Genomic DNA, 23103 nt, shown 5'->3' with positions numbered 1-23103 from the left:
GTAAGTCGCTTTGGACAACAGAGTCAGTCAAATGACATGTAATGTAATGCACTGAACTCTGGAGCTTCTGCAGACTTTCTGCTTTAAAAAAATTTAACTTAAAAACATGCTGAGGCTACTTGAGTATGGCCACACACTCGATTATCAAACCCGATAAAATTTTGAGCATTTAAAACCAGTTAACTTTGGATTCTGACTCGGCAGCTACAGCCAAACCAGAGCTATAGGACCTGCACTCATCGGATGGACACACACACATGACTCTTACTAAATGGTAATGTTGTCGTTTGCGTGCTGGTAAAAATATGTATTGGTCTTGTAGTAGGCAATAGTTTGGTCACAATAATATTCAGCTTGTTGTGTTGTCCTGAAGAATTGAATAAATGCAGGTTTATAGTAAGCACATCTCAAAAATATATTAAAGGAATTAAAAACTTATTTTATCCCTCAACTTAATGTTTTTTTTTAGGTTGGATAAAAATATACGAGCAACCTTTGATCTGCTATGTTATGTGCATTAAATCAGTTTTTGATTGTGCACAAACATTTTTTTTGGTCTATTTATCATTGATCAGATGACCACAAAATGTGTCACGGACAGCCTGGTGCCTGTAAGTGCATTGGGAGCTGGGGCAACTGTTGCAGTCTTGCATGTGCCCTCTGTGCATTGTAAGAAGATCACACTTAATGGACTGAATATAAACAAAAACCATTACCAATGAAAGTAATCCAGACAGGTATAAGCATTGCTCCTAAATGTTTCAAAACCAGTTCAAACTAATAATTAAGTATTTGCAGGGGATAGAGATGCAATCCGAATGACAGGTTCCCATTGTTACTCAACTACAAAATCACACACTAACGCATTTTTACTATATCCCCATCATCTATATATCTTTCTTTTCCAAGCCATGTAAATACATCAGTTTGTAATGAGAGGTGCACTGCAGCTTTCATATGAGGGCAGCTCAAAGCAGTGGATGATATTTGTCCCATAGATTTGATGAAAACAGTTGAGCACAGATAGTAGATCATGTTAAAGCAGTCAGGAGGCTGAGCAGATCTGTACTTGTGATTACAGCACAGTACATGTGGAACGGTGACATCTGTGAGGCCCGGGGCCGTAATGCTCTCCTTAGTACAGTAGCACTGCAGATGATCACAGCCATGCTGTTGCTTGTTAACACTAAGCCAAGCCATTTGCTTTAAACTGAGGACGATACGAAAGCTGCTGTTGCAAAACAGTGCCATATGAATGGAGATTGGGGGGGGGGGGGGGTGGAGAAGAGCAGAACCTGCTCTGAGGTGCAACCTGCTTTCACTCTGTCTTTTTGCCCCTTCAGCTATTTCTCCTCTCCACAGATATTAGACTGATTATTCATTCAGCAGAAAGTGTCTGTGCAGACGGAGGAGCTGGATGTGTTTGTGCTGTCAAAGTTTTAAGATATAATGAACATGAACTCAGAATCCCGGTGAAATTAGTGACGCATTACATTTATTTAATGGTGGGTTTATCATTTTAAAATACGACACGTCATAAACGAGAAGGAGATGCATTTCTTAATCACTTTCATGGAAATGAGCGGGAGGGGCCTTAGGGCTGAGCGTTGCGCATGTAATAAACTGACCAGGTAAATGCCACAGAGAGTACACCCCCAACTCGCATTCTTGCAATAATAAACATAAAGCATGTAATTGCAGAGCCGAGACACAGTATCCTGTCAGAAGAAATCAGCCGCGTCATTACTTACCTTTAGCGTCTGGCAGGCTGCAGAGCAGCACCCAGAGCTGAACAAATGGCTGGCATAAGCTCGGCATCGCAAATCTGAGGGAGTAAGACAACTGCCCGGCTCTTGCATAGAATTGTCCTGAAGGCAGCGTGTAGTGTAGTGTTGCAGGGCAATGGGATATAAGTGAAGAGCCCTGTGAAAGAGCTGGAGGTATTATCCAGTACTCTTGAATGAAGCTTAATTACATACCAAGGAAATGCTGCTGGCTGCAGGGGCCACTGTGAATGGCTGTAGGAATCTAAGACAATGAGTCAGACTCCTCTGCTCCCTTTCAGTAACTGGCTCCCATTTCCATTAAGGCCAATATTCAAAACTCCAACACTGCAAACAACAGACTAGCACCTTCCTCCCTGTGAGTGTTGCACATTGTTTAACAAAAGCAGGGAGGACGAAACATTACGTTAAGTTAGGCTTTCTATGTTACCGTACTGTCTGAGCCATCCATGGTAACAATGGAGCACCATGTAACAATGTTGTCAACTAAATACTTATACTGCAAAAGTATAACAAATTTGGCCAATTACAATAACTCTAAATGAGGTAATTGCTACGTTATTTTCTCAATTTTAATATTTAAAATACATTTATATAACTGAAGGAAAAGGAAACAGTTGGGTTCTTTATGAACTAAATACAAACGTATTGGTTTCATTAGGAGTCTTTTTTTTGCCCCCAGTCCAAAGGAAGAAAAAACTATTTAATTTTAGCTCTGTATTTTAAAGAAAGTTGCAATAATAAAAGTTAAAGAAAGTAATTGTTGTATGGGAACCCTTTTTAGTTTCAAAGAAATACAGAATTCAATGAGTCAAGTATCCCTTTAAAAGGTGTAGTTGGTGGGTTTTCTATCTGTTATTTAAAAATTAATTTAAAGTTAACGCAAACCAAGCATATGCTGCGAGATCAGCTATGTTATTTAGTGCATGTGATAAGTAGTTAACCTTAAAAATCATTGGTATGGTCATTTGATATCGAAATGAGCGCTGGATATAAACCATACCCGTATTTTTACTGATTAGGATTAATTGGAATATCTACATAACGAACACAGAAACAATCCAACAGGACTGTCCAGTCACGCTTGCTCCTCTCAGGAGTGACATCCCCGTCAATGCGGCTGACGGCAGCCAAGAAAACCATCATTACAACAAACCAGGGCCGATGGCACGGATGAAAGCGGGACTATTCCTCCTGGACAACTGCATTGCTTTTGAACACCCACTCACTTGACTGCTGCCGCCATCATGAGTTATTCCGTCTCATTCGCTCCACAGAGATACAGGCTTTTCATAGATTGATTGAAAGCTTCATTCTCAAAGGATCTGATGCCGTACAGCTGACAGCACTATGGCCAGTAATGGCTTCTGCGCCACGCTGCAGACAGAAGGTGCTCTCTGTTTCATTCTTCTCAGCCCCCGCATGTACCCCCCGACAAATTACACTTATGATCCATGCCACTGTCTGCTATTCATTTCCACTACGAGGTCAATGCTGTGCTATTTTCACGTGGGCTTCCTTTCAACTGATGCACTATTGAAATCTGCAACGCTGAATGGAATGCGAGGCCAATCATCACTTCTTTCATGAAAATGTATTGAAAGGATGAATACAAGTAACCTTTCTGCAGGGTGCTGCTCTCTACATTCCTTGTTGCATTCTGTGACATGTTTACCTTTCCTCGCTTGGCACAGTGCAGAAAGTCAAACACGCTTCCACCACAGCCTCGCCAGGATTTAAATGCATGTCAGCCAGGTGTCTCCTGGCGCTGGCGTCTGTTACTCCTTCTTTCTCTTCAGTGCTCATGGTTGCTGTGGCAGGGAAACAGGTACATGGCAAAGTACGAGGCAATATTTAACACTGTAGACCTGATTCTGTTAGTTTCAAAGTGAATGTAGAGAGCACTGGAGGGGGAGCTGCACGGGTCCACAGAGTCAACAACAAGGTGTCATTCAACTCTGCCTTATTTTTAATAGAACATTGTATGAGATTTATATGGTTACACATGCAAGTAAAGAAGGTTGGAATACACAACAGCATGCATCTGTGTGTTGTTGTCTTTTAGAGGGAAGATGTCGGCAGGTCAAATTAGAGATTAAACTACCCCCGTCTCTGTTGTGTTTTATATGCAAATTAGAGTCCGTTAGGCCTTTTTTGTCATTATTCAAAATGAGGATCTCATGCACCTTATAATGGAACTTTATATTCAAGCAATTTTCATGAATAAAATTCATTAATACTGCAAAATGTTTTCAGATAGCATTTTTTTACTGAGGCCATATCTGGTGCTCTGCTAAAATCATGCTACCTCCCGAATGAGAATTTCCTTCCAGTGGTTGTTCACACACTGAGAGAAAACTGATCCTCAAGTGACGTCACTGCTTCGGCATCAGGATGTGAATGCTATAGTGGCTAACTCGGGTGGCCCACCATCCGCCCAATCTACTCTGTTGGCATCAATACATTTATATTGACAACATGACAGTGATGATCACTATGATTAGAGTTACTTAAAGCAATACAATTGATTTTCTTAAATGTCAGTTGTTGTATTGTGGTAATTAGTTAATATAACATTAGCTGGGTTTCCATCCAAACATCTCTTTTTTTTTTTTATATATATAAAATGCGAAAATGTCAACATAGTTTCTGTTTACGACTGTTGCAGATATTAGGAGTTTATAGATGTAAGTAGCGCTTATTATTCAGTCAGTTGTGATTAGTTGTAGAAACATTGCCTGTCCTTATCGGTCAACACATGTCTAGTGGAATGACATTGAAATTGTTAAATTATTTCTGTACATCATTATTAACCTGCTAAATTTGTTTCAATTGGACTTCATCTTTTATCCATAAACTAACTTTTCCACCTCTACCAACACTTTTACCATACTTTAAATAAAAATCTGTTGGATGTTATCACACTCATTTTGCTGACCAAAGGATATACTGAGACCAGAGAACACAACACCGACACTAAAAATAGATCAGAAAGATGAGCCTTCATAAATTGTTTTATCTGGAGGTCAAACTGAAAGTGATGACATGTGAAACCATGGCATCAATTCCTTATTGCACAATAAAACTCTGAACCATCATTGCTGATCATTTGTCAGCCAATATCAAATTGAATTGTCCTTTGCAGATATGAACACTAGTCATAGAGTCATTTTGATCAAATTCATCTTCAATTGTGGCAAGATGACAAACTGAGAAGCACCACCATGTTCCCCTTGGAGAGAATCAGTCACAAACAGACGAAGAACACCGAAGTAGACAATAGAGTAGGTGAAATTCAATCCATTGTCACAAGGGGTTGTAAGTGTGGTGAGTCAGCATAGTGGATATGTTAAAAGGCCTTGAATGGGCTGCTTTGAGACTCCCATCCACTTCCTACACCCCATTCCTCACAGAGCGACCTTCCCACCTTTCTCAGGTGTCTCAATGGGGGCAAATCTCCAAGGAAAGGCAATTTAGAACAGCATTAACTGCAGCCTGGCCTCTGACCCCCCACTACGGCTTTAAGCTGCCGACAGAACGGCCACATTCACGTGGTCAGCTTTTGTAATGAAAAGCACGATGAAACACCCGCAAACCCACACGCACACACACACACCCCCTCCCCTGGGGACTCCTTCACCTCCTCACCTCTTACTGAAAAGGGGATTATCGCAGGCTGTGCTGTGAATGCTAGAAATTCTTTGGCGACCTTGCAGCAAAACTTCAATGTGCGTGAGATACGTTGATAATAACCAATAACTATTGTGGTGATGAATTCAGTTGGACATTTTAGGTTCAGGTTTTATTTTCTGTTTTTATATAAAACCTGACTCTGAGAATAATGCTCTGGTAATTGTGGAATAAGTTGAATAAATGGAATAAATTATCGATAACTACACACAGCAACAAATAATTTTCTAATATATATACATGCTTGGTCGGTCAGGTGATAACAAACAATGTGAGGTATCTTAGTAAGGGGATGGGTCACCAGGAGCAATCAGAACAGCTGCAGTGCACCATGGGATTGATTCTACTCGTCAACGGAACTCTTCAGGGATGACACGTATTCCGATGGTTACAGGACGGACATTATTTCCATACTCATCAAGCCATTCTGTGACCCCTAAGGACCTATGGGTGGAGGCACTGTCACCTGGAAGAGACCACTCCAATCATCACAGAGATATTCCATCACAGGATTCAGGGAATGGCTCAGAATAACTTTGTATTGATTTGCAGTGACCTTTCCCACTAAGGGGACAAGTGGACCCAGGCCATGCCGGCAGAGCCACCGGATCCATCTCACTGTAAGGGTCAAGTAGTCTCTCCTGTGCTGTTCTCACTTGTTGAGAACACGGTGAAGGAAGACTCTTGTGACCACATCACATTTTTCCAAATCTCTGTGGATTAGTGTCCGTGGTTTTTCGCTCCACTGAACTCTCAAATGTGCATTCATCTCTGTAATGAGGGCTTTATGCACTGCAGCTCTAGCAAAATATCCCTCTCTATGTAATTGTGGACGGGTTGTTCTTGCTGACACAGTCTGATCCCGTGCTGCACTGACATTCTCACCTCAGGAAGAGTTACTTTTCTGTTTTTCTGTCACTTCACAGTTACGCACAAGCGTCACAGTCATCAAATGTGCAGCTGTCATCCACAATTTCAGATCTAATTTAGAGTTGACCTGTACATGTAAATGTCACGTTAGTCTCTGATAGTAAGGCAAGGCACAGCACGTTTATTTGTACAGCACAATTCAACAACAAGGCAAAGTGCTACAGAAAATGTAAAAGGCATCATGACAAATTTAAAAGCAACAAAAGTCACATACATAGATACAAAAATAAGCTTTTACAAAAAGAGTTTGCTCCTGCCAACCACAATCCAAAAGTGACTGTTTAAATGGACACCATTATCCTGAATATTGACCTTATTCAGCACTATTTCAAAACAGGTTGCTATTAGAATATTCCATTCATATTATCATCTACATGTTAAATTGCAAAGACTGATTGAGACTATATTTTGATGCGCCCACTTTGACATTAAAACCCCAACCTGAACATTTTTAATTTCTCAATATTATTCGTCTTGTTTATTAAATTATGACTTCCTTCAGGTTAAGGTCATAAGGAAAGGCTGTTACACGTCACTGTCTTATTCAAACTACTGTCTTAATCAGGTTAATCGTCTCCTGGTTCCATCTTCATCACTTGTGCCTGCTCAGTGTTTTCACACGTGCCACAGATTATGATTGGATGTTAATTTCTTAATTGTACCATTGCAGTGCACCAGTTTGTCAGCATCTTCATTCATCACATTTCCTCCTCTCATTAAGTCATTTTTTCCTTGGATCTGACACCACTATAACTCTTCACCCGCACAAAACTTACCCGCGCATAAAAGGTAGCGCCTTTCCTTTCTGTGCCAAACTGTGGACTCTCACAGGCTGCAATATGAGCAGCCTGCACAAATACATCCATTCACCATGTCATCAAATGCAAAGACAAAAGTGCAAAAAGGACCGACTTTGTGACACCTCCTCAGGGCGCTATCTTCCTGAAATGAGTGTTGGGCTGTAGTCAAGTGCACCTGGCGCAGTGCGTTGAGGGCATGCCAAAGAGATGAGACAGAGCACATTATCATACCTGATACGTGGGTGCATAAGAGGCTGTGATGATCTTGGTCTTCCATCCATCCATTATCTAGACAACTTATCCTTTGAGGGTCGTAGGGGAGCTAGAGCCACTCCGAGATAACATTCAATGAGAGTCAGGGTACACCCTCAATAGGCCGACAGCCCATTACTGGGCTGAAATATAGAGACAGAAGATGAGTATTTATATTCACACCTATGGACAAATATTTGAGTCTCCAGTTAACTTAGGGTCCATGTCTTTAGACTATGGGAAGAAGATGGAATGCCAGAGCAAACTCACACAGACACATGTAGAACACGCAGACTCAGCATGTTCGGCACATTGGAATACAGAATCTTCTTGCAGGGAGGTGACAGTGTTAACCACAATATAATAATCATGGCAGATTCCGTTGTTTTAGACTTTTTTTCTTAAAGCTGCAAAATAAAGATACAGCGGCTAAAAAAATGGACAAAAAATAATATGATGTGACGGTTGAAACAGATGGTGGTAAGAGAGCTACTGAAATAGAGCCCTCAGACTCAGTACCAGCCTCTACCACAAAATGCACTGATGGGAAAGTGACTCATCTCACAGAATTGAGGAAAAGTTAATCGCTCACTTTTCCAATCATAATTTCCATAGGCCTTTTTACAGCAAACATTTGGAAATATGTCACATAAGCAATAGCCAAGGTGTAAATAATAAAATAGGTTATGGGTTGGATTCTATTTAGCTGCTTCAGATTCAGCCCTGGAAATTTGCAATCCGTCTGGCTTGGATGCTTAAATTGGACAGAGCCCTCAGCAATGATTTCAATAGCACCTCTGCTTTTGCAAATATGATATGTCAAAAATTTCTGCTGTGAAAAAAAACTATTACACTATCAAGCTAAAAACCCAATATTGTCCAATTATCCACTTAAATGCATCAAACAATTTGAAAAAGGTATTTTGGAACATTTCGGATGGGTGTGCATAATATATAGACAATAAAAGTCCTTAAATCTGCCCCTATAAGGTTAAACATCCAGCCGGGATGAAAAGACGAGGACGCAAATGGTTTTAGAATTGTCTTGTCTCCCTCAGCAGTCAAATGATATTTTTGTATTTATTCGCAGTTGTATTACATGTAATAAAGTTTAAACTTTGCATCAGTGAGCACAGCCTGACACAAAATGAGCATTAAATCTCAACCCGGAGCAAAAAACCTCCCCTTGAGGGTCGAGCAGAACAATAAATGATTTTACACACACCCTGTATGAAGCAGCAATTAGCTTGTTTCTCATGCCTCATTGACCTCAGACTGAACCCACTGAGGTCTGTCTGCAGAAACCCCCATTAGTTCCCCATTAAAATGTCATTAGAGCCAAGCCACTGCTCTGTCTCACCTAGGTCACTATCGCCTATCATTTGTTTAAAACAAATGGAATACACTTCAATGCTGTGCTCATTACACAGTAATGTACCACCAGTTAACATAAGACTATGGAGGTATTGTAGGCTGTGTTTGAACAAAGAAGAGACACAAAGAAATAAAGGAAAATAACAAAAACATCACCAATCCTGAAATGTGTCATTAATAGTGGCATTAAGTTGTATATAATGCATTTCCAGTAGGTAAAGTAAAAGAAGATACATTCTAACCGTATACCACGTGTGTAATCTAAAAGAGCTCATTCCTTGGGGGAAAAAATTTGTAGTATTCAGTCTGGACAAATTAATCCACACTCATCTAAGTTTGCAGTCTGATTTGGTAGGAAATAAAATTACAATAAACTGGATGCTTGTTCAACACAAAACAATGTGGAAGCCATTAGCACATCTTCAATTTAATATTTATGTGGAAGCAAAGCAGCTGATACAGTTCAGAATTTTGGATTTTGTGAAAGGATAACAGTTATATGAATAAAGCTACAGCAGTCATGTGTGATTACACTAAAGCATTGATCAAAGCGTAGTTAGTGCAAACTATGTTGTTTCTCTGAATAATGCATAAGAAGCAGGAACAGCAAAGGACCTAGGATATGACCCTGGGGAACACCAGGCACAAGTGGATGATCATAAAATGAATGCTTGCCTCTGCAATTGTGGTAGGTCCTGTGTGTGTGGACAGTGGAAGTGTCTACACACAAAGGGCTCTTTGGCAAAATTGTGGAGCTCAATGAGCATCTTTCACAAGACCACATTGTAATAACACCTTATTTGTAAGGAGAGCTTGTTAAGGACCCTTGACCAGACAACAAAAATACAACAGCCAAGTTATTATTTTTGAGTTAAATAAGGCTATCAGGGGATTTTATAAAAGCTGAGATGGCTCTTGATAGGAAAAGGGTTCCACATTTATTCTGAATTAGAGTTTTCTTTGTGTGAGTTATGCATTTAAATGTGTATTACAAATCTGTTTTATTAGTAGTAAGTATGTTATAAGCTATTTTAATAAGAGCCTATATAATAAGCAATGCTTTTTTGAACACATCACAATCTCAACGTGTTTGAACAATATCTCTCAGTGCGATCCCAAGGTTGGCAGTGTGTGACTGCTGAATCTACTGTGTTTTAACAATAGTTTACAGTTGCTAGTGAAGTATAAAAGAGGGGAGTGCAGAGGTTTCCCTATTTTCAAGTCAAAAGTCTTTATAGATGAGAATAAACTGAATTTAAAATGAATGTATTCCAAATTAATTCTGGAATAAGGACTTTATCTTTTTACTAGAAACAGCCGCTCCCTGATCTACAGTAAGGTTAGCTGACTTGAAATGGAGGATGGGGCCGATGAGGTTAGAGGTCATTTGTGTTTCACAGCAGAGCAAAACCGCACAGCCAGACTCTGTGTTAACCTCTTGAATGGCATTTGTGATTTAGCTGCACTTTTTAGGTTTCGCTCATCTTTTTAACATGAACTAAGCAAAGAATAAACTGATTTCAGATGTATGAAGCATGAAAAAGGGCAAAGGAGTAAAACTGTAACACAATGTGGGATGAGCGATGTGCGATGAATAAATCCATCAGTTTATGATTCTGAAAAAATCACTCATAGTGAGCGTGATTGTTGTTTTTAGTTTTTTGTGCAGAGTGCTTTCCATTGTTAACCAACACTGGGGTTTGTTTATGCAGGATCACAGATGTTAATCAGCACCGTCTTGATTATGATTGGTGGCGCTGCAGGTTTTGCCACAGCAATCACCATTAGACATTTGCTTTAGCATTACTGGGAGGCTTCAAACGGCTTTACCGCGGGAAGCTCAGGGAAAACATCATCAGCCCTGATGGACGACGAGCTGTACTGTACCAAGACCCCAAACTGCGTCAGGAATTACAACATTACAGCTGCAAAAACACTTACTCCATCATCATCCTGAATATATTTTACAGTCCGCACCATCCAGACTTTTATTTCCCTGGAGATTTAGATTGGAGTCCATAATGGCTGGAAGCAGTCGATATAAATTAAACAGACTCTTCCAGGAGATGTCTGCTTTGCTCATATTAATAGTGGGGGGACCTCTCTTTGCTCCAGGCAGTTATACTCGTGTCCGCCTCACATTTATTTGAGAGCTTCTTTTCTTAGCTCACATATAGTGTATGGCACTATTGATTGGTAGGAGTCAGGCATATTAGCGTTGATGGATCGCTGTCTCGTTGCTCCACCTGTCACTGGAAACGAGCTGGGTGTCAGTTAGAGAGAGAGAGAGGCTGCAGTATCAGCTGCCGGGTCACCTCTGCTCTAATCTGAGTAACCTTGACTCTAAGGACATTTTAATTTTAGAGCATCCTGGACAGGAAGCATGCTGAGTGAATGCACGTGTGCTGATGCAAATTTTTGTTCTGGAATAAAAATTATAGTAAAAAAAACACAGACATGGAAAACCATATATTGTTGAATTTTTAATCTTAAATTTGCTGTGTATCATCTCACTCATGACATATCAACATACATGCCCCCAGTTGACAAATACTAGAGGAATTTGCATTGATATAAATGTAAATATATCCATAGATTATCATACATAATGAAAATATTATATCTACACATATCTATATACACATTAATACTCATATATATACACATGTATATACCTGACCACATGCAAACACAAATCACAGCCGTCAGGGTTGTGATCTGTAGCTTGTCCAAGGATGCTTCTCACGTGGTTCAGGAGACCTCACAGAGCGACTGAGCAAGGACAGGACAGAACATTTCCACCTTGATAAGGAATGGTGATTGTCCCTGTTACACATTATGAATATTTCTATTTTCAAAAGGTGTGAAATAAAATCATAGAATGGCTTATCTTACAGTGTATATAGTCTCTTTTAAGATATGGTGTAATTATGAAATTCTTACTTTATGTATTGAACGTCTCTGTTGAATAAATTGTAAAAAATAGTTGACACAATGTCTCCGTATGCAGTAGCTTGTTCACATGCTGACAGTCTTTACTGGCCTGCTATTTTTAGTATAGCAATTTGATATTGACGGAGGTAAAATGACCTGGCTTTCATCAGTGTTCATGATTGCTGGCTTTAATGAGTATCTAAAAAGGTAGCAGCACTGGTTGATGTGGAAGTCGACTATAAACCAGCAAACAAGCAACATCCGAGGAAGCAAATAAAACAAAAAACCCAGCCGCAAAGACGTTCAGTGTTTACTATTAGATTGATTAGATGATGAGTATAAAACCTGCCAACAGGCAGGTGTGAGAGAATACAGCAGCAGACTGTTGCCACACTCCCCCACTCCACTCTGCACCAGTGAGAACTGTGTAAATGTAGTTAGAATTCACAACTTCGAAATGTCATCATTAGGAGCAACTTTTTGCACTAGAAAACTTTATTAGTATGGTCCCCTCTGGTAAAAAGCAATGAATGAAGCAGTTTCCAAATCCAAACTCAGCATTCCTCCTGCGCTGTTTTGCGGACACATGTCTTGGAGGGGCTGAGAGCCGAGTTCAGCTTGCTTTTCTGAAAAACACAAGAGCTAGATGCCCAAAAACCTAAATCCTTCATTTGATCAACATAAAAACCATTGAGATGTACAAAAAAAGTGTATCATGCCAAGGAGGCTGAAAACTGGAAAAAAGTAACTTTTGATGGCTCTGGCAGATGACCACAGGATTGACACATGCACAAACTGGACAATGAAACAAACGTTTACCTTAATTTAGAAGACAAAATTCTCTGGGTTTGTCAAAATCAACTTACTTGTAGATATTTTTACACCTAAAGGTACAAATAATTGTTTTTATCTTTAAGACCTATAAATCATGAGCTTCGGCCTCCACTGATCAGACTTGTTTCAGCACATCCTCCAACATCCTGTCACCGGTTTGTGGTTTCATCTTTAAATCACTGTCAGTCTCAGGACTTCTGACTTCTTATGCCTCCCAACAAACCTTTCATCTTCAGAGATGGCCATGTTTATTTTGGCCAATGGGGAAAATCAGCCTGTTCTTTACACTTGCCCATTTCTCCAGCATACAGCAGGTTAAATATACAGTAAGGGCTGACTGGTAGCTATATCCCAAACCTTGCCATCTACAAGCATTTGTCAGTGGCGATAATATTTCTGTCAGTACAAAATAGTTACGTGTGTTAATTCCTTGTATACAGATTGGCATTGTGTATATATATTATATGATTTTTATATATACATTTTTCACATACTTCAGACAATCTGAGGGTGAAGTGATGAGTGGAAACATCTAAAATGTGAATTCACACACTGATCTGTAAAACAATCTAAGGTGTATTAATCACCCATGTGTGCCTGACTTCATCAATCTTTTGAATTATATTTTATTACTCTATGTTTATTTCCACACAATCCTCTATTATGAGTCAGAGTCTTCCCTAATGCTTCAAACTAAATGACTGATCACCTTTCTGTAGTTTTGTGATCATCGAAATGTCCCTGGTGATTATGGGGACAGGTATTTGTGTAGAATTAATGATACAGTCTCTACTATATACAGCTACTGTGACACTGTTGTCATGTAGAACCTCGACAATGTGCCACAATTAGTGAAACTGTGGTCCATGTTCTGCTGCTCTTTTATTTGAAAGGAGAGGTGGAGTGGGCGGTAGAATTAATATGCAAATGTTTGAGTCAGGGCTGGTGTCCATGACTATGGAAATTTCACAGTTTTACAGAGTCTGAACCGTCTTTATGAATCTGACTAAAAGAGTGTTACACTGTAGTCGTTTTGCCCCAACTTTTTCTTAAAGCCTGTCACATGACTGCAATCACGCATAATAATAATAAAAACTGGAATCACTTGATTCCAACAAGGTTAAGATTTAGTCCTTGCAAAGGTGTTGCTTGGTTTCTATTGTGAACTGAACAAAGTGCGAGTTGTGTTGTATGACTGCACCTTTTATTTATTAGGATTGTCTGACAATTATAATTAGCGCAATGGATTTGTACACCAGTGAAGCAAAGCTAATTATATTTGTGAGGATGACGTTACCTTGTAAACAGGTGTAAATGAATACAGATGAATTGTTTTGACAAAGCACATATTGTGTGCTCAGACACAAAATAGACACACTGTTACACAATTTACCTAGAAATACTGCTTCTTCTCAGATATCACACACACTGAAATCACACAGACACACACTGTCTCAATCAGCTGAGTTCTCTCTTTGCATTGGTTTCTCTGATGTCCCTAATGGATAGACGTCCTTAGAATCCATTAGGAATCATGCACCAGAGGAGATCATGCTCAGGTCCCTTTGTCTATACTAGAGAAGAGAATCTGTCTTTCTGGCCAAATGGCTGCAGAGAAGATTTGGGTAGAAGGAAGGGTGGGCCTAATGGAAAGACCATGGGGCCTTGGACAGACGTCCTTCTGGTTGTCCAATTTTGAACATGTTTTCAAACGTGTGTGCACATTTGATTGGGCGTGAACATAAAGCTTATTGTTCCTCTGTACACGTGTGAAGATGTGTGTGATTTATTGTGCTTGCATAGATAGATAGATGGATACTTTATTAATCCTGTGTAGTTGTGTACAACATAACTTGACCTGTTGAGCATGCATGGATATTGATATGTTATTTTTTAAATACTACTTGATTAAAGGTATATGTCATGCATGGTAAACCAAGAATGGATTCAAATCGAATTCATGCATGCATTGATTACGTTTACGTAAAGAAGCAATCCTCATTACACAATCAGTCTTCATATATGCCATAGTGGCAGAGTAATCCAGTCGATTGTTTGTCAGTATATTGTCAAAACTATAGCAAAATAGAGTTGTATTTTTATTGTGTCAAATCATCAATTTTTCTGACTGCACTTTCCATATAGAGCAGATTAAGACTATCACTTTTATATATTATATACAATGATGTAAGTAATAGAAGAAGCAGGCTCTTGGTGGTTGGCCCTCTGCCTCCACTGGCTGGGTTGAGAGAAAATGAGAGGGCTGGAGGTAAGTCAACATAGAGATGTATAATAGTAATAGTGATGGTGATAATAGTAATGATAATTGTAGCAGTGGGTGTTGAGCGGGATTGTGGAGGCAGCAGGTGGTTTTCAGTCACAGTTTGTGTGACTCAGAGTGTGACAATCAGGAGGCAGAAACACACACAGAGCCACAGGAGGGAGACGATGAAGTTTGTGGACGAAAGCTCGAGTTGTGGTACACGCGTTGTGTTCTTGCTTCTTTTTGCCTGTTGTAGAGAGAAAACTGAGGAGTGTTAGGGGCCACTACTGGTTTCGACCTCACCCCACACATTTGTAATATTTCATTCACATATAATAAAAATAGAACCATCTCAAAAGTCCACACGACAGAGCCATGGAAGCTTTACAAAAACCACTGGAAGTCCCTCTGGATGGGCTTCTTCTTCTTCTTCTTCTTCTTCTTCTTCTAACACAGCAAAGTACAAACCATGTTCACATCTGATATAACCCAACATATAACGTAGGAACAGATCCAGACAGTAGAGAAAACAGACGTAAGGCATGGCGACCTTGATCATGTGCAGCTGTAATTTATACTGAATATTTACAAGTGAAAACAAAGGGACGTGTTTTAATGTCACAAATAAAACAACAAGACAGTTCAGCAGAATCCAGTGAGGTCGCTGATTCTCTCCATCCTGCTGTCTGAGGGATTGACCTCCAGCTCTGTGAGGATCTATTTTGGAAAACATTTCTTTGTGCTCGGCTGAATAAAGGCTTCTAGGGTGAAGTCATGGTGTGTTTTGTGTTACATTTTCTACATCGTCGTAACATTAAAACTGTTCTGGAGTTCTTTTGGGCGTTAAGTGACTGTGTATGTGTGTTTGCGTGTGTGTGTGCATGTCTTTGTGTGTCTGCAGACATTTTGAGAGGCTGTGTGCCTGGTTCCTCCTGCCTCTGAGTTTCATGAATCTAAATGGGAGGCACCTAACGCCATGCCATTTCTCAGAAAGCTCTCTGGGAGCTTTCCATTAGGAAGGTGAAATCCCCTCCTGGCCCTCGGCTGACATATTAGTTCAGTCTTCTCTCCCAAGGTCACAGCATTTCAATTGGCCCCAAGAGGGACAGTGTGACAGCTGCAGCCTCTCTAGAGGCCTCATAGACTGACTGACTGACACATGGGCTGGGGTGAAGGGGACGCTAATATCTGGTGTTTATCCATCACCCCAAGGCTAATGAGTTGTATGCTTAGTAAACCTCCCATTTTTCTTTGCGTTCCTCTCTGTAGCCTCCAGTTCTGTCTGGCAGAGTCAACAAGTGGTGACAGCAGGGCCATAGCAGCAGTGAAGAGAACTGCTCTGATGCCTCACACTGGGCCGCTGTCAGATATCGACCTTTTCACCTGTCTGTAAAAACTCCTCATACTCATGGTTCTGAGCTAATTGCTGCAGACTTTAAAATAGAAACCAAAATAAGGGCCTTGTCTGCAGCCTACATCTCTTTACTAGTTTGTTGGTCCTAAAATCAGGTATGGCCAGGTGCATTTTTGGTGCATTTTACTACGAGGTAGCATAAAGTAATTGCATGACTGACAAACAAATAACTGATCTGAAGTCAGTGGTGCAGTATTTCACTTGTTTGAAGATATATTATCAAGACAGTTATATGAACCTATAAGTAAGAGCTCAACACATGTACACTACTTGTTACACAAACAGATGATCTGTTCATGTTTTCACTTTGCATCAAATCAGTTTCCTCTGTAGAGAAGCATTCTCTCATATTACTGATTTGCTGCTATAACAGTGATCTGAAAACCTGGCTTTCAAAGGAAACTGGAGATCCCACTGTGATAATTTTTTTGCATGTTACACTGAAAACACACCCATGATTTATTCAGAAGCACAAGGTTTTGAAACATGCGTTGGCACAACTGGCATAAGTGGATTTGAATGCATCCTAAATGTATTAACACTGCTCTGGATGTCAGTATCATTAAAATGCTCAATGTAATTGGTGCTCAGAGCATCCAGGAACAAGATCAAATATTCTTTAAAGGTCAGGTTAGTCACTGGGAAAAATAGTGGTTGAATATCAGAAGAGTCCGAAGTGACCACAAACACTGTCTTTCCCTAACGGTAATTAAAGTCCATTTGTTACCTTACAGTGTATCAATTGCTAAACATGCAGTATCAGTAGTATGCATCTTTTCTTTTTCGGACAGGGCAGGGCTGTGTTCTTCCAAAAGACTCTGCACATCTCTAAAAGCAACTTATCAGAGCAACACACCTTTCCCCCATCTGACAAGGTGTTTGTTGTCCTGAAGTCTCCTACAGTGTTTCACTGTTGATCCTTCAGGTCGTTTAACGCAGCATTAGTGAGACTGACTGCAGCAGCATCCCGCCATCCGTATTTTATGGAGTGTAAATGTTGGAGCGCCGAGGTGTCAGGTATGTTTAATACCGGGTCGGGTTTTGTTTGACACTCGAAACAAAGCCTCCCATATCAGGGCTGGTAGAGTCCTACCTGCTGGTATGACATACAAGCAGCTGAGTTAGCCTCTGACCTCAGATGCAGGAGACTTGTATCAGCTCTGACAACATAGCAGATACACTAGATATATGGAAGAGACAGTAAATTTATGAAGAAGACATGAAGCCACATATCAGTGGAGCGGCACTCACTGCCTTGCTGCCTGACTGAGTGGGAGGCCAGTGTGTGTTTGAAAGTAACGTGTAGCGTCGGCACGACGAGAACAGAATCGAAGTCTTCTGTTTCAGCCTGTTAAAACAATAGTGCATTGAAAATCCAACATCATTTGTTCTGTAGTTTAACTCCCCCACTCTGCACACGGCTGCTCTAGGCCACACACGTACCATAATATATATAGGAATCATTTTACCATTTTATATTGTATGGAAGATCAGGGGGAATGAAAAGAAAAAAGAGAATTGAGAATATATTTGCAGTTCTTAAATAAAGAATTTCAATATTTTTGTGGATAGGTCTTTATCATGTCTATTATTGTTTTTTGAAGACAAGTATCTCCATTGGCTCCTATTATATATATACATATAACATAATTGTTTGTGTGAATGGCTGTTTGTCTCTATGTGTGATTGGCTGCTGTGTTACATCTAACAGTTGGATGGATAGTCTTCTTTCCAGAGGTGTTTTCATTTCAGGACAAATTCACCAGAATTAAGGCAACTTCGAAGAATGGTGTATTCTGTCAATCATTTAAAAAAAAAATTACAATTTGTGAAATCGCTAATATCCTTTACTCTGTCAAGGTCTAAAGAAAAACATACAGCAAGGCCACTTTGTTGGACAAATTTGTTCTGAAGAAAAAAAAGAGCAGGTAGCCACTCACATTCAAATGTTTCAGCACCCAGTAGCAGGTGCTCTATCAGCATCGATCCATGATTGCTTCAGTAGCACCGCTGATAGAAGGAGAAGGGCAGGTGAATGGCTGCTTCACTTCAATGTCTCTCCTAAACTGGAATAACATAAATCAGAATGAGTTGTAACCCAACACTTTAATCAGGCAAGCAGATTTTATCAGTGGCAAAGACAATTTTATTTTAGAATATATTTATTATTATATTTATTTCTCCAAAACCATCTGGCGCCTCCGGACACTATCTAAGAACCCCCATGAGGGTCGGGACCCCCAGGTTGGGAATCACTTAAGTGGACTCCAAGACTACGGGCAGTTACACAGACGGGTGCAGGGAATCAGTCAAACAATAGAATCTAACAGCTTTGTCTTTACAGCATGTTCTCAATGAGGGAGAGCTTTAATGCATCTGTGTCCAGGGACAGAAACTTGGTAAATATTATGTTTTTGTATATTTTAGAAAGATGTTCGTCGTCCAGTTTGCTCCAGCTTCCCTCTTAACTAGGTGCCATCCCTCATTAGAGGTGGGCTTAATTAAACTAGATTAAGCTCTCGTGGGATCCAGTTTGTCCCAGATTAATCTGATGCACTGGAAGCATCATTATCTTCCCCACCGTGCAGGGAAAAAATGCGAGTATTAGTTTCCTCTCTGCGAGCTATTCTTCAAGCTGCCCTATTACTGTGTGTCTTCATCACTCTGTACCCTGAAAGGCTCAATGCGGACAGCATCTTGTGATTTAATGGAGCAAAAATGTCGATTTGGGTGGGGGAACTAGCTCTCCCTGAAGAATTTAGGTTCAGCGTTGCTTTAGGGAATACTGGTCAGCCCCAATCCCCCGGGTCCCTTGGGGCGCTGCCAGGGAATGGGGCTGGGCTAGATTAATGATCTTTAAAGCTGATCTTCGACTTCTGGCAGTGTTTGACTTTTTGAGCAGAGTGTGACCAGTGGACTCTCCCCTGAGACCTCCAGTCGGCTCAGTGCACTCTTTAATTAACAGGAGTCGTTGCACAGTGAACGGATCCACAGGGCTTTACTTAATACCTTAAACACAGCTCAATAATACCTGCTGGATTTCAAACAGAGCCCCTGATATGGCTCCCTGGAAAGACTCCAGGTGAGAAAAACCCGAGGGGGTATTTAGATTTAAACACACAAACATTTGACTTGTGGTGGCTCGTTATGAACAAATGGTGTTTCTCTCTACTGAGACTGACCTCTACGAAAAATTGCAATTCAAAAAGATGGTAACAGTGCATCTTTCAGCTTAGATGTGCTGAAGGAGCTGAAGCTGAGCAGGTGTTAGCAGAATCAGAAGCAAATGTATTCTTTAAAATGACAGTAAATAGATGAGAGCATTGTGTTTTGTCCATCTGTGCATGTTATGACCAATTGGCTACGCAATGCCTTATTTGGATCAGTGGGCAGATCCAGGATTTTTGTTTCATTTTCTTTAATATTGTGGTGTAGAGCATTTTTCTCATTTTGTGTTGGTTTCTCATAGATGTATTCACAGATCTTGAGGAAATTTGGGAATTTTTAGCGCGCTGATATTTGTGAGTGTGTGCGACTTGGTGTGGATCCGAAAGGAAAATCTGGATTTCGTAAGGCAACTGTTGGACCTTGGTTTCATATTATTGCAATTCTGTTCTATTCCATAAAATAGCTCAAATTAATTGATAGTGGCATCGTGCTGCCAGTGATTGTGCTCTCTCTGTCTTAAGGTCTGTTCATTTTGCATCTGTTTGCCTCAGGTCTAGCCAGGTCATGTCTTGCTGTGGTTAGGTCTCCCATCGGTGAAAATGTATTTCTCTAATGTTTCTTACCATCAGGGCCGGACACATCTTTATCAAGCTTATTTGGGATTTCTTGGAACACAATGCAAACTTTATTATTTAGGTTGGATAACTTCCACTTTGGCTTTTATAAACCCCTGGTCGGACTGTGCACTAATGTGTAAATGGGCTTTGTGTCCACCTCTGCCACATTTCACTCAGGTGACACGATGGTTGCTGCCACGAAAGCTATTTTCCCCTGACATGTGCTGGATATCCAGCGGCTGACTCAGAGCTTTGGTCAGTGACTTGTGACAGGCTGAGGAGGGAGGGTTGGTCTGTTGAGAACTCAGCAGGTTTAAGTAGCTGCAGCAGGGTAAGAGTGCCATAACACAGTGGCCTCTCCAGAAGTAGCCGGCTCTTTTAATCCCAGTGCAACAAGGAAATGCCAGTGCACATATAGAGCTTTGATCTAAGCGGCCTGACAGTGGAGATATGCCACTGTTCTCCAAATCCCCACAACATGGCCTTTTCGTGTGCATAATCCTATATGAGCTCATGGAAAGCAGGGTCCGATAAGGCATCTTGAGAAATACCATTTATGTGCCTCCAGTATACATTCGTATGTATTGATAGTGCTTTAATGTAGGGTTGGGAATTTGTCTCTGAAACCCTTGTTATCTTATTCGTTGAAATCCTCTTCATCCTTCAATAGCTATCAATAAATAAAGTTGTCTGAAATCAAGAGAAAAGGCCAAAGTTCTTAGCCCCTGCTGGTGTGTAATAGATACGACCGTTCTTTTGATCCGCATGAAATGATTTGCTGGCTTGTCACTAACTGACCTGCTTGTCTTGCACTCTGCCTTTGCTCTCACTGCAGGCTGGAGGGACGTGGCCTACAATGCTGATGCGTAGACGATAGACAGAAGTTAGCGAGCGAGTCACCAAAATGTCTGCTTCTTGCTGTTACCAGTGCACGTATATGTGTTTTGGTGGCGTTGTGGTAACAAGGCATTGGTTTGCATATTTTCAAAGAGTTGCCTCTTGCTTGCTTTTATAGGATTACCAACCTTAGCTTCAATTATAATTCATTTTATTTGGGAAAATGCTTTAAAAGGTAGATTTTTCCGGTCTATTCCATGTGATACTTTTAATTTCCTCATATCCATCATATTAAAACGTAAAACGTTCTTTGAATTGTATCTTTGATTAAGCCCTAAAGCCAAATATAAAGTTGCTCTTCATACCACAAGTGAAGTGAATTTTTCTCTCTGTGCTCAATGCTTCATGTACTGGAGCATTACTGGGATCTATAATATAATAACTGAATTTTAAATTATAATCCTTCACATAACTATATACTAAAAAAATAGAAGACAATAACCACTGCTTACACAGTCATGTGTTACCATGTCTCTCTTTTTGTCTTGCTCGCAGTGTTTTAAATTATGATCAGAATCCCTTATCAATCCCAGCTTGGCGACAGAGCTTCATGTCCCTGCTCAGTGGTCACAGAGACTTTGACCTTCCTGTTGTGTCTGGAGTAAGGTATTTGGCTCTCGACCAGATCTGCAGAAAAATGTTTTGCTGCTACCTTGTTGTCATCAATATTCTCCGCCTGTAGAAAGGGATGAGTGAAAGATTTGCTGCAGCTAGCCTTGGAGGATAATCGTGAATCCCATTAAGCCTCTTGTGTTTACTGAGACAAAACAGCAGCCTTACATAATGCCTCTCCTGTTTGGAGTCCTGGGTTTTCCCTTATAACTTAAGAAGAAATACGGAAGTGTTGATAACCTGCAAGCTGCATGGCCCTCTGCCTGCCATGTTAAAAATGTTACTCCTTTTTATACTAAAAAACATAGCATCATAAGGGCATTAATAAAAAATGTGTTATGGTCAAGGTTTGCATTTGCCATGCTTTGACATATCAGCACATTCTTACGCACCGTCATCAGGTACTGTGTTTGCCCCTTTAATGTAAGTGCCTACGTGATGCATTATAAATAAAGCAGCACACTGTCACTATAGTTAGTTGAGTATTTCCTGCACCAGAAGTGCTAACGCTGCAGAATTCTGTTGATTCAACCTGCTCTTTCTGAATTTGAAATGACTGAACTAAGCTCAAATGTCTCAAAATGCTGTCCCATGCAGGAATGCAGGGTGAAATATTTTTTTTCCCCAACAGGAAATGATAGGAGGATAGGACATTATTACATTGGTGCAGGAACCAGGAATGGGACTGCGGTGTGGATGTTGGTGGTGTTTGGAAGGGCGAGCACGCTTATTTTCAGCTGCAATGGGTCAAGGGTAAATTCTAAATATGTGCGAGCACAATTTCTGCTGTGAGAGGAATTTTAACTGACTTGCATAGAAGGGCCTCTCTACTCCCAACAAAACCAAAGTTGTATTAATAAAAATGCTCTGTAATGTAAATTTCACCAGTTAAGGATGGTGAAAATATGAATTTGCTCTGAAAATACAGAAGGTGCTAGATAAAAGGCCATTTTTTACAATAATAATAAGAGCAATCTGTAAAGACTCAGAACAGTGTGTTATCCTAGTCTCCATACTGATGTAGCTGGGCAGCTAAAAATGCATGAACGCTCTAGATGAGCCAGCAGAGCGTGCGTGTGCCTGACCAACCAGAATACCAAGGCGCGGTGTGGAGGTCTGAACCTGTCATTCAGGTAACTAATGAAGCTCCATGCACAGCGCGTTGCACCGAGCCCGGCTGATGGAATGAGATTATATTGGATTAGCATGTCTCAGAAATAAAGGTGTTCAGAGCACATCTCGTGGACCTACAGTAGCAGGGTTGTGGAAATCAAAATACTTGACTGTATTTTTTCGTTTTCTCCTCCCTGTACGAGTGTTGCCTAGGTGTGGTGAGCAAATGGAAATGTCTTGGAGACAGGCAGGTGATAGAGTGGGGCAGTCCGGCGTGGCCCATCACTCACAGTAATGCCTCCATTACCTCAGTGTGAGTGCTGTGTGTGTGTATGTGTGTGTGTGTGTGGACATATAGTATAGCTGTTAGTGCCCTATTCCAAAACAGACATGCTCCACACAGACTGGAAGGTAGAACTAC

At 40.5% G+C, this 23103-nt stretch overlaps 1 protein-coding gene across 1 annotated transcript in view; it reads left to right on the top strand.

Annotated features, from left to right (window-relative positions):
- Positions 1 to 15837: 15837 nt before the first annotated feature.
- LOC128439735 (seizure protein 6) overlaps positions 15838 to 23103 on the top strand; it is a 133141-nt gene continuing 125875 nt past the window's right edge. The window contains exons 1-3 of the mRNA XM_053422125.1: positions 15838 to 15881; positions 16131 to 16250; positions 17201 to 17292. Coding sequence (XP_053278100.1) covers positions 15838 to 15881; positions 16131 to 16250; positions 17201 to 17292 — 256 coding nt within the window. The remainder of the gene's footprint in view (positions 15882 to 16130; positions 16251 to 17200; positions 17293 to 23103) is intronic.

The sequence above is a fragment of the Pleuronectes platessa genome, chromosome 5, assembly GCF_947347685.1.
Source record: "Pleuronectes platessa chromosome 5, fPlePla1.1, whole genome shotgun sequence".
NCBI lineage: Eukaryota > Metazoa > Chordata > Actinopteri > Pleuronectiformes > Pleuronectidae > Pleuronectes > Pleuronectes platessa.
The sequence above is the reverse complement of the archived record's forward strand: the minus strand, read 5'-3'. Positions and strand labels throughout refer to the sequence as shown.